Source organism: Bubalus bubalis, chromosome 5, assembly GCF_019923935.1.
Source record: "Bubalus bubalis isolate 160015118507 breed Murrah chromosome 5, NDDB_SH_1, whole genome shotgun sequence".
NCBI classification, from domain to species: Eukaryota; Metazoa; Chordata; class Mammalia; order Artiodactyla; family Bovidae; genus Bubalus; species Bubalus bubalis.
The window spans coordinates 52,990,894-53,004,262 of record NC_059161.1 but is presented as its reverse complement, the minus strand read 5'-3'; the positions used below and the strand labels follow the sequence as shown (position 1 = coordinate 53,004,262).

General features: G+C 36.1%; 1 protein-coding gene across 1 annotated transcript in view; it reads left to right on the top strand.

The window, feature by feature from the left end:
• DNAH14 (dynein axonemal heavy chain 14) overlaps window positions 1-13,369 on the top strand; it is a 403,042-nt gene that overhangs the window by 258,752 nt on the left and 130,921 nt on the right. Inside the window, exons 49-54 of the mRNA XM_044943112.2 lie at window positions 418-546; window positions 3,492-3,629; window positions 4,654-4,821; window positions 6,079-6,249; window positions 9,705-9,872; window positions 11,017-11,109. Of these exons, the coding sequence (XP_044799047.2) occupies window positions 418-546; window positions 3,492-3,629; window positions 4,654-4,821; window positions 6,079-6,249; window positions 9,705-9,872; window positions 11,017-11,109 (867 nt within the window). The remainder of the gene's footprint in view (window positions 1-417; window positions 547-3,491; window positions 3,630-4,653; window positions 4,822-6,078; window positions 6,250-9,704; window positions 9,873-11,016; window positions 11,110-13,369) is intronic.

Sequence of the window (13,369 nt, the reverse complement as noted above, 5' to 3'; positions counted from 1 at the left end):
GCTGCAGTCCATGGGGTCACGAAGAGTCGGACATGACTGAGCCACTTCACTTTCGCTTTTCACTTTCATGCATTGGAGAAGGAAATAGCAACCCACTCCAGTGTTCTTGTCTGGAGAATCCCAGGGACAGGGGAGCCTGGTGGGCTGCCCTCTATGGAATCGCACAGAGTCAGACACGACTAAAGCAACTTAACAACAACAACAATAGAAAATGAGTAGTTTCCACTATTTTGAGAGATTACTGTTTTCTAAAATCATATCTTCAAAATAGAATTTGGCCATCTGCTTTTTAATAGAAAACTACACATCATTACATATAATTTCCTTCTTAGTATATTCTTAGCATAGCGTATTTAATATTCCTAATTCATAAATCGAGTTTAATATATGTTTTTAAAACCTTTTGTCTTCTTTAAGATTGTAATTTTTATTGATGATCTGAATATGCCAGAATCAGATATGTATGGAGCACAGCCAGCCCTGGAGTTAATCAGACAATTATTAGATATGGGAGGAATTTATGATACTGAAAAAATTACATGGAAGGTACAGTTCATACTAAGATTTTCTTTATGCTAAATGTTGTTACGTAACAATAAGTTAAATATTTCTAACAATGTTGAGTGAGTTAAGCAAGATATTTAGAAAATCTAGTCAGATGGACATAAAGTTGAGATCTTAATTTAACAATTGTAATTACATCTTGCAATTCAGCACAAGTCTATGGGTTCACAGAAATTCTACTTTTAGTAGGATTAAATCTTAATAAAAATTGCAAGTGTGTCCTATAGGTTTGGTTTCTGAGTCAAAAAAATGCTCACTATTGTTAAACACATTAATAGTTCTTCAAATTTTTCAGTGCCTCAGCAACTATTGCATATAAGAAAAGTTAGTGAAAATGTGGCTTAAGAAATACATTCTTAATCTCTATGTAAGACTATTTCACATCTTTATTTTCAAGAACATAAAGGATTTTCAGACCTTACATACAAGGTCAAAAAAATTCCAAAGAGATATTTTTATGTAATTATTTTTGGTTCATTGAACTCAATCAGAAGGGTTTAATGTTTTAAAAAGTAAATGTACTTTTCTCCTTATTTGGTTCCTTCTCTGGAAACCCTGGTTTCTAGAACCAACCTTATCATTTCAACTTCCTGGGCCTTGTTTCCTCACCTGTAAAATTAGATAGTTGTTTCATGTCTCAGATAAACTTGGTCCTAGGATCCTGGCTGACATACATTTGCTGGTGAGTGACATCAACTCAGATACCACTCAAACTGTCTAAATCAACCATCAACCCAAGGCAGAGAGAAGAATGGGGATGCAGCCCCCCAGGAAGAATCCAGGAGACTGGGATAAAAAGAAGGCAAGAAATGGGTGTGAAATGCACAACCTAAAGAATTTTCTTGAAGTGACATGAAAATAATGAGGTAGCCTCTTAATGGTATTTCTAAGGCCTTGGGCATGAACATATGCAGGAAAAAAAAAAAAAACCTGAAAATGCCCCATCATGCATAAACTGTATTATTTCATTATGATTCCAGCTTTACAATGCCATGTTGTAATATGTCAAAATACTATGTAAGCAGTCAAACTTCTTCTCACCCAGCTAATCCTATCTTCTCTACAGACACATTCACCAGGCTTTTCTCCTCATTTCTCACTTATTACCAGAATCCTTTTCACTAGCCTCAGTAACATATTCTTTATTTTCTAATGACTGGTTTTTAAGAGGAAAAAAAAAAGGGTGGGGGGCTATTTCCAGATGACATTTAGAAGGCCTCCTAGAAGTAACATGTCTTGGAATTATATTTAGAATGGGTTACTTCTTATATGCAGAGTACATCATGCAAAATGCTGGACTGTATTCTGGCATTACAGTTTCACAAGCTGGAATCAAGATTGCCTGGAGAAATATAAACAACCTCAGATACGCAGATGATACCACTCTAATGGCAGAAAGTGAAGAGGCACTGAAGAGCCTCTTGATGATGGTGAAAGAAGAGAGTGAAAAATCTGGCTTAAAATTCCACATTCAAAAAGTTAGATCATGGCAGCTGGTCCCATTACTTCATGGCAGAGATTGGGAAAAAGTGGAAACAGTGACAGATTTTACTTTCTTGAACTCCAAAATCACTGCAGATGGTGACTGAAGCCATGAAATTTAAAGGCACTTGCTCCTTGGAAGAAAAGCTATGACAAACCTAGACAGCGTATTAAAAAGAAGAGACATCATTTTGCTGACAAGAGTCTGTATAGTCAAAGCTATAGTTTTTCCAGTAGTCATGTATGTACATGAGAGTTGGACTATAAAGAAGGCTGAGCTCCGAAGAATTGACGCTTTCGAATTGTGGTGTTGGAGAAGACTCTTGAGAGTCCCTTGGACAGCAAGGAGATCAAACCAGTCAATACTAAAGGAAATTGGTCCTGAATATTCATTGGTAGGAGTGTTGCTAAAGCTCCAATACTTCGGCCACCTGATGTGAAGAGCCATCTCATTGGGAAACACCTTGATGCTGGGAAACATTGAGGGCAATAGGAGAAAGGGACAACAGAGGATGAGATGGTTGGATGGCATCATCGATTCAATGGACATGAGTTTGAGCAAACTCCGGGATATAGTGAAGGACAGGAAAGCCTGGTGTGCCGCAGTCCTTGGGGTTTTACAGCGTCAGACACCACTTAACAACCGAACAACAGCAACAACTTCTAAGAAGACAGACTAATATTGTCATTGATAAGGATAAAGTAAAGTGATAAGGTGATTAATAGTTAATCCCACTAAGGGATCATAAGTATTAATAAAGGAAAAAGTATGGGAGACCCTTGAAAGTTAGTGATCATTCAAGAAAGCAGGTTTGCTTAACCACAAAGCCATGTAACATAAGTGTGAGACATGCCCCAAAACAAAACAATAAGTTGTTGATTGCGAAGACATGTTTCTCTGTGCACACTAATAACAAAAATATAAAGACAAGGTGACATTATACCAAAACCTCATATGATTTACCATTTTTAGCATAGACCACCTTTCTGCTGATTTGAATAGTGCAAATCAGCAGACAGTCCCATTTTCACCATGTAAGGACAAGAAAACTCCCACACCTGATGTGGAGGAGGAACTGACGATGGTAGTTTGACATCTACTCAAGAATGAGGAAGAATGTGGTCTTTTCCCACTCCCCACTTTTCCCTTGATTGTAAAACTATAGCCTACTAAGTTCTGGGTGAGGCATCCTCCTGCCCACCTGCTTATTAACCTCACAAGCATCCTATTCTAATAAATCACTCTTATCACTTTGCCTCTTGTTAAATTCTTTCTGCATCGAGACATAAAGAACCAGAGCTCCTCAGAGCCCCGAAGCTTCTCAGAGCCCCGAACGTGCCTGAACATTAAAAACCTTTTGTCCTTTGGGGGCTGGGAAATAGGTATGTATGTTTCACTTTCTACAGATACATTCAGTTACTCCTCCTTTTTACTCTTCCCACAGAATATCCAGGATCTCTCGCTAGTTGCAGCTTGTGTCTCTCCAGTTAGCAGGAGGTATATTAGCCCACGTCTGCTCAAACATTTTTCCATTCTGGTATTGCCTCATCTCCCACAAACTGCCATGAAAACTATTTTCCAGGTAATACATCTAATTTATTTTCTAGTAAAAAACAAATTTAATTCTATAGTATAAGGGAAAATATGAGAAATTAAAACCACTAATATTAAGAGAAAATTCTCTTAAGGGGATGGATTTTTTTCCCTCTGTATTTTCTGGCTTACTATTATAATTTGTCTCTAAATATCAAAAATGTAAGTTATTGTGCATAAGAAATACAGGTGGGGCATGTTTAATGAATGTTTAAAACAAATCCCAAGTCTTTTTTCTCAGAGATTCTAATCCAGTATATCTGAGATGGAGCTCAGGAATCTGCATTGGCAACAAGTACACTTGGATTTTTGCTAGTATTTGTTTTGTTATTTCCTTGTAGAATAAAAAATTGAGAGAAGAAATTCTGAAATATCTTATTAGAAAAATGCCTCAATTTGAAAGCTAGTTTGATTAGAAAAATATATGCAAGTTTACTAAATACTTCAAAACTAATTATGTCTTTTTCTTTTTTTTATTTTCTTTTTTAACTTTACAATATTGTCTTTTTCTTTTTTATAACATAAAATTTAACGATTATTTTTTAAAATCTATTTTTCAAAAAGTACTTAGTAATTCTACAGGTGATCAATAATCTACACTTCAAAAAACCTGGTATAGAATATATACATATACCAATCTTAACTGCGATAATAGTTCTATTACTTTATATTTCTTCTAGTAACATCTCCTGGGCAACAAGGATATGGAAGAATTTTCAGTTTACTAGTATTATACACACAAGTGGAGCATCAGTTGTCCCCAGAAAACACAAAACACAGGCCTCTAAATCTTTCACCAAACTAGAACCAATTGAAATTTTCCTTAGTTCTCAATATCCAGAATGTCTTTGTACTAGTCTGGCATCTGTTTAAAATGAGTTCTGATTACTAACATTTTAAACAAAATTGATGTTCCATCATAGCATATACATCTCCTTTCTAGTAGGGATTAACTAAAAACAGTCTGTTCTTAAAAGTTTTGGCAAACTAAATTATAAAATTTCTCTTTAAAGGTTCATTTGGGATTGTATTTCTCTATCAATAACTTTGCACCAGAAGTTCAGAAAACTAAGGATCAAATAATATCTTGCTGTCTAGCCGTATACTATCAAGTATGTCAGACTATGTTACCAACTCCAATGAAATGTCACTACATGTTTAATCTTCGAGATATATTTAAGGTTTGTTTTAAAATTTCATTCTCTAACTTAACTTTAAACTTCAACTTGAGAAAATGCAATTTTACAGAACTGACTTTCTCTCTCTCTCCATTTCCCTACTCATTGATACTGTCAACACTTAATTGTTAGAAGGGGAAAAACAGAGCAATTCAAGTTGATTAGTTTTGCTGTTAGCAGCTTATCCTGTAAGCCAGTTAAAAAGCATCATTAAAGTAATCCCATGCAGAGAATTCAATGATGAGACCTGTAAGACTGTTAAAAAGTAAAGCCAATCTACTGACACCAGGTTGTGGTGAATGAAAGTTCAGTGTTTATTGTAAGGCGCCACACAAGAAATCTGAGACAACTAGTGCTCAAGCAGCTCCAACTCCCCAGAGGGTTTCAGCCAAGGACTTTTAAGGACCAAGTGAGGGAGGGAGTAGTAGGGTCTACGATCAGCTCGTGCACAATGCTGTGATTGGTTGATGGTGAGGTAACCAGGCCACGTCACAGGTGTTAGCATTATCAATCCTTAGGCTCCAATAGGTCTGGGGCCTGTGTTCTCCTTGTCATCAGTAGAAAATTATTCTATTTGGTGGGGGTTTTAGCATCTGTATAAAAATTCAAGAATTGTGCATCTAGGTACTTCAAAGAGGAGCTAAAGCAGAGAACATGAGGGAGGAGTCTGTCCCCATAAGGAGACATACTGGCTAAGATTCTCATCAGGGAAAGAAGTGACGAGGCTATAACATAGATTTTGGTTTTGCTTTTTTCTGAGAGTTTATTGCATCTCATAAACATGCTGAATTTTCACAAGCCTTGTTTTTACACCAGAGAATGTTGCCAACGGTGCTAATTTAGTCAAATAATTTTCTGGATTAAAATGTTTAAAAAAAATTCTTTGGGGTTTGCTTTTTATCTCCTTGCTATGAGACTTTAGCCCAAAATAGTACATATATTTGAAATGGGTTATAAATTTTTTAACCCAAATTGGCAATCTTAGAACATTAAGAAGCATCACTTATCTCCAGCAATCCTGTGAGGAGTTTTTGAGACCTGTCCCTCTAAGGGTGACACTATACAAGTTTTCTCTGATTTATAACTTGTCCATCTCATCAGAAGTTCAGATTATCACGTGTAGGAATTGACAATCCTTGCCTGGGATTATTGCTCTATTTTTATGGAAACATAAACCTGCAAAAAAAAAAAAAAATGAAGCTTTACTTTGCAATCTACCTGATAATGGTTTTTTAATTGTTGTTTTTAAATCCCTAATAGCTTCTTCGAGGTTTGCTGCAAGCTGACAAGTTTGTTGTTAACTCCAAAGAGATGGCTGCTCTGTTCTTTGTTCATGAAGCCACTCGAGTGTTTCATGATCGCTTACTTGAAGAAGCTGAACGGGCGCTTTTCTATCAGATTCTTTCGAAAGAACTTGAGAATTATTTTCAGGTAAAATTATTTTAAAAATTTTTATAAATGGTATCGTGAGCAAAAGTGTTGTTTTATAAACATCATTAGACATTTCTATGATGTTAACTAAAAACTTTATTAACAATTCCATTTTTTACTTGCAAATGTCTAAATAATTATAGATTTGGAACAATTGAAATGATAAGGTCTTGATGCCTTTACTCATGTGTTTGGCCTTTTAAGAGCCTTGAAATTGCTCATTTTCCTCCAGGACTGGCAGGCATGAACACTTTGACCCCTCATCCCTCTCCAGCCCTTTGAATTTTAGTTTGTGCGTGCTTCTCTAGTCCAGGTCACAAAGGAAAGTGCTTCAGTAACTGATTCACTAACAGTTGTGACTAAATGAAGTGGTGAGCTCAACTCCATTACCCTACCTCCTTGCTAACTCCTCTCAATTCCTTTCCAAAGATGATGATGCTTTTCTTTTTTCTCTTCCTTGGTAGCGCCGGTTTCTCTCTCCCTATTCATAGCACTATAGGAAATAAAACAAACTCAAAGGTACAACTTTATTTACAACAGTGAAGAAGAAATTTGGAATACAAACTTTATACATAGAGATACACACATGCACGTAAGCCCAGCATACAACACATATACATATATGTAAATCTCTGTCTTTATGTATATATACATTTGTATACACATATATTTTTTTCCTTTTATCTTTTGGCCATGCCATGTGGCATGTAGGATCTTAGTTCCCCAACCAGAGATTTAACCTGCACCCTCTAGATTGCCAGCATGGAGTCTTAACCACTGGACCACCAAGGAAGTCCCCATATATATTTTTTAGATAAATCACAAATTCAGAAATCTTTTAAAAAAAATTTTCTAGACACTCATCATTACTTTTCTTTAATCCAAGTTTCCTGCTCCTCAGCCTAGACCCTTCTTGGTATCATCATTCATGTTAATCCAATACACTTCTGCCCTCCAACTTTTTAAACATCTGGTAAAGCAATCTTTTCACTAAGTAGCTATCTCCACATCCACCAACAGCTCCATCTACTTATCCAGAATTTCTCAGGGCTGTACCCAGTGTGCAGTTCTTCTTCTTTTCCCTCTTTGGGGCTACTCTTTGATGATGCTTCACACTCATTTTACTCCTACTTTCCTTCACACAGGCAGTAGAACCTCCAGTCCTTTCTTTTCTCACTTTCCTTCCCTAACAACCTGAGAAGCAGTTGAATACAGAGGTTACAAACACAGGCTCTGCCCAAGTTCAAAGCCCAACCCTTCCATTTATGAGCTATGAGACCTGTAGCAAGTGACCCCTCTGTGTTTCGGTTTCCTCATCTCTAATGAAAAGGTAGTAATTGTACCTACTTCATAGGACTATGGTGAGAATTAATGGCACTAACTTGTGTAAAGTGTTTACAACGGTTTCTGACACATGATAAGTGCCCAGTAAATGTAAGCTACCATTGTATTAAAAAGGACCAGATCTTATATCTACTGTTCAAAGACAGACTGGCAGTTTGGCAGAAAGAGCCTGAATGCTAGAGTTAGACCTTGGCTTGACTTCTAAATCTGTCTCATATTACTCTGGGTACTTCATTCTCAACATGAAAAACCGTTTGCAAAACCATTTCCAGTCTTCCTTTACTGCAGGCTATGTACTACCCTGATGCCGCCTCCCCTGGTGTCCCCTACCTCAATACTGATACTATCATTCAAGCCTCCATCCATGTCAGAAATTTGAGCCCCTCACCTCATACTTTGGCCAGTGCAGAATGGTCTCTCTTGTCTCTTCCTTTATTCATATAGGTCCCTTCCCTTGGCTCACTCCTGACCATCCTTCAAGATTCAGCTTATGCTTCCTCTCCTGGTGCTCTTCTCTAGCTTAAATCACATTCTTTCCAGGTTAAATGTCTTTGTATTGTCATAGGACTATGGGGTTTTCCTATCCGTAGAACTAATTAGAATGTAATTGCCTATCTCTTTCTCTAACCAATGAGTTCCATGAGAACAAAATCGTTAATTGTTATCCTCACCTAAATCTCCAGAGTTTAACATCCTCCCTTACCCCTAGCTGGTACTTGATAAATACATCTGGGATGAATGAATAGATAAAGGAATGAATGAAGGAATGCAGAGACTTTGCTAAAATAACTATCTAAAGAGAGCTTATTTCTGTCCTGGGAGAAGAATCTAAATTCTTGCCTTATACATTCCAACTGCAATTTAGTTTTAAGACTTTGGTAGACCAAAGAATAGATGTAGAGGCAGCAGAAAATGAGTAAGCTAATACTTAGAGACAGGTCTTTCCCTAGTAGGAGTTAGTCCCACAGACAGTAAGAACAGCTACAGTACCCCCAAATTAAAGAACTATTACCCAAACCTACTTTAAAAATTTAAGGATGTAAATTATTCCTGTAAGAATTTGGGTTTATACAATTCCGTTTAGTCCGTTGTTTGACTGGTTGACTTTTTAAATAGTAAAATGTGATAGCTCTAATAACAGTTAACACTTACAATGTGCCAGGCACTGTTTTCAAAGCTTTACCCATCATTACTCAATTAAATCTTCATAACATCTCTGTGATTTAAGTCCTGTTATAATCCTCATTTTACAAATGAAGAAACGGAGGCAAGGTGAGATTAAGAATTTACCCAAGGTTGCACAGTTAGTTAAGTGGTGGAGTCCTGGCTATCTGACTTCAGATATTCTCTTAACCATCATGTCATATTGTCCCTCGACCTTCCTTTAGCCTTTTGCTTAAACAAACACCTTCTGAGAGCCTATTAAAAATTTCCAGGGCCAGACATCAACTGAGGTAAGTTCTAAAACCTCCTTAGAACTAATGTAAGCCCTGCCTCCAAGCACCGTACAACCTAACAGTTGCAATACATTTCTGTAAGCACTGTGACAGGCCCATCCACACCACCATAGTAGGACAAAAGAAGAAAGAATCATTTTATCTCAGTTTTAGGAAGAGGGAAATGGTCAGACTTCAAAGAAGGGGTTAGCCCATGAACTTGGTCTGAAAGACAGGCAAGGGTTTGTCAAGTGAACCAAGAAAGCAAATATGGAAGCTTGCATGTCTATGGTGGTGATTAACAATTGACTAAGGAAAGATTCTCTTTTTCAGATTGTTGGTGAGACCTAGTGGTTTCAACATGTTATTCCCGCAGCAGCAGTTCTTAACCTAGAGACTGTAGATTCTCAGAGTTCTTAAACAGAACTGTATTTCAGTGTATTTGGTTTCCTTTGCAACCCTTGCATTTTACTATGTGTGTTTAAAATTTTATTCTTATGAGGAGTCCACAGGTTTCACTGTCAGAAGGGGATCCATGGCACAAAAAAAGGTTAAGAACCCCCAAGACCTAGACCTACTGTGCTAAGAACTTCTCTGATACAAGTACATTGTTTTAGTCTTGATAATAAGTAAAATTGTGCTATTAACAATTTCTATTCAATCACCTTACAATAGATCCAATGGACCAAAGAAAAACTGATAAATGACCCAATTATATTCGTGGATTTCTTGGATGTAAACAAATCTCATAAAAAGAAGACCTATCAGTATACCAATGACTATAATAAACTTGCTGAAGTACTTACTGAATTCCAAATGAAGTTGAATTCAGCGTCTTTGGAGGTAGAGACACATACTATACAAAAATCTAAGGACTACTATTTTCAAATATATATATATATATGCACACACATATATACAGACTTCCCTGGTAGCTCAATCAGTAAAGAATCTGCCTGCCAATGCAGAAGACTCAGGTTCGTTCCCTGAGTTGGGAAGATCCCCTGGAGAAGGAAATGGGAACTCACTCCAGTATTCTTGCCTGGAAAATCCCCACGGACAGAGGAGCCTGGTGGGCTACAGTCCATGGGATTGCAAAACGTCAGACACGACTGAGCGACTAACAGTACACATGTGTATATGTGTATGTAAAAATCAAATATTTTTGAGATGTGTGTGTATGTATAAGAGCGAGAGAGATCAAAAAATGCACCCTCAAACTTTAGTGCAAACCAGTAGAAGTGGTCTTATTTTGCCTCATTTAAATAAAAAGTGCACAACTGAGGCGGTAAAATGTTGAATTATTAAAGTTAAGGGAATTAAATGCAAGAGAGGGTGTGGCAACAAGTAGCAACAATATAGCTGGGACTAATTCACAATCTTTCCCATTGTGCTGTGCTTAGTCACTCAGTGTGTCCAACTCTTCACGACCCATGAACTGTAGCCCTCTATCCATAGGGATTCTCCAGGCAAGAATACTGGAATGGGTTGCCATGTCCTTCTCCACGGGATCTTCCCAACCCAGGAATCCAATCCAGGTTTCCCGCATTGCAGGAGGATTCTTTACCATCTGAGCCACCAAGGAAGTCCAATGGGAAACTACATTCCTATTATAGTTATGAGCAAAGGTGATTTTGAACATAGACACCAACAAAATCAGATACCATACACGGATTCCTTGAGGCTTGTTCTACCCCAAGTCAGAGAAATAGAAAATCAGCCTGGATATTGCTGCTCTCCCCTTCATCCTCTTCCCTCAAGCCTATGCCCGCCTCCCAGTGTTGCTCATCAGAATATTGGCAAAAGGACAGTTCTCATTGTGCACACTTATTTTCCATAAATGTAAACTAGTTTATTGGGTCTAAATTATTGGATTACCAGATTAGTCGTTCTCACTTCTATATCTTATATGTAAAACCACAATGAACACTTAATTTTTCTATGCCTATAATCACTCTATTTTTTGTTTGTTTGTTTCCCCTGGCAGATTTCTAATTCCTTGGTATTTTTCAAGGAAGCCATAGAACACATTGCAAGAGCTACAAGGATCCTTCGACAATCAGGAAGTCATATGTTACTGGTAAGAATTTAAATTTTTCAAATTTTTTAGTATGCAAAATAAAAATTAAGGAAATTCAATAAAAATCTACTCTGCTTACAGAAATTTAATTTTTGCACAGTTTCTATTTATGAAAGCTCATATTAATTGACTCATATGACAAGATCCTTGTCCTCTCAAAAGTGCATAAAAGTTCACTAGCTATTTGTTTTTGGAAGGCATTTAATATGTAAAAACAGTGATGCGTCTGGCACCATCTCTAGCATATCTTCAGTATTAATACAGTGTCTGTGCGGGTGAATCTTGACTTCAAAAATAATACAATTCCTTGAATATTTATTTAGAAAAATGAGTCATTGAACAAAATTTTACTGTTCATGAAGGCAAATGAGAGTTAAATTCTTGGAAATTCCACCAATACCTTAAATAGAGAAAAGCTTTCAGAAGGCTAAATAAAATCCAATGTATTCAACCAATGATATGTCACATTATTATGACTATTTGTTTAAGTTAGTCATTCAAATTATGTTCTCAGATCACAAAAGAATTACTACTGGAATCAATAACAGGAAGAAATTTGGAGTATTCACAAATATGCAGCACCTTTATAATACATTCCTAAATAACCAATGGGTAAAAGAAGAAATCACAAGAGAAATTAGAAAATGCTTTGAGGTGAATGAAAACAAAAACACAACACACCAAAACAAAAAACAAACAAACAAACAAACAAAAACACAACATACCTAAAGCAGTGCTTTGAGGGAAATTTACTGCTACAAATGCCTATATTTTATTTTATTTTAAACTTTTTATTTTATATTGGAGTATAGCTGATCAAACTAATACAATTATGTAAAGTTTAAAAATAAAATAAAATTAAAAAAAAACAAAACAAAAAAAAAAATGTTGAGATAGTTTCAAGTGGATAGCAGAGGGACCCAGCCTTACACATATATATGTCCATTCTCCCCCAAACTCCCCTCCCATCCAAGCTGCCACATGAGACTGAGTAGAGTTCCCTGTGCTATATAGTAGGTCCTTATTGGTTATCCATTTTACATATGGTAGTGTGTACAAATGTCAAGTAAATAATCTAAGTTTACACCTTATAAAACTACAAAAGAAAAGAAAACTAAGCCCAAAGAGGAAGTTATATGAGAGAAAAGATGAGAGAAGATAGTAAAGAATAGAAAAACAATAAGAGAATATCAATGAAAACAAACAAAAAAATGATTCTTTGAAAAGATCAACAAAACTGGCAAATCTTTAAAGAGGATAATCAAGAGAAAAAAGGCAAGAACACTCTCCCAACTATTAAAATCAAGTATTTAATACACCTTGATGAAATGTACACCTTCCTCGAAAGACATAAATTACTGAACTGAAGAAAGACGAAATCTGTACTTATATAACTAATAAAAAGATTGAATTAGGAATTTTTAAATTTCCCACAAAGAAAAGCCTAGGGCCAAATTGCTTCACTAGAGAATTCTAACATTTAAGGAAAAATTAAATCAGCCCTTTATAACTCTTCCAGAAAATAGAAGAAGGAATACTTCCCAGCTAATCTATGAGACCAGTATCACCCTGATACCAAAACTGTATAGACATCATGAAAAAAGAGAACTACATACCAATATCACTGTGAATATAGTTGTTAATTTTTTGAATGAAATGTCAGCAACTGAATGTAACAACATATGAATATTATATATCATGGCCAAGTGAGTTTTATTCTAGGAATGTATGTTTGGTTTAACATCCCCAAATCCATTAATGGAAAAGAAATGAACTGCTGATGCACACTACAACACAGAGAACCTCAAAACCATCATGCTAACTGAGAAGTCAGATGCAAAAGACTTCTTACTGTATGATTCCATTTATAGGAAATGTCCAACAAAGGCAAATCTATAGAGAAAAAAAGCCTATTAATGGTTGCCTGGGACTGGAGATTAGAAAGAGGATTGACTGCAAATAAGCTTGAGGGATATTTGGGGAATGATAGACGTACTCTAAAAATGGATTGTGGTGATGGTTTCATACCTCTGTAAATTTACTAAAAATCATGTAATTGTGCACTTAAAACAGGTATAGTCTATAGTTTGCACCTCAATAAACTGTTTTAAAAGGGTAAAACTTTATCATCATTCCCAAAGAGCACTTCTTGAGTGTTATTGCCCACAGTAAATGGAAAAAGACTTTTTTGAATCCTTACAAATGAAGACTCAAATGTTGATAGTCACATTGCAATGATTTTATAAGCCTATTTATGCTA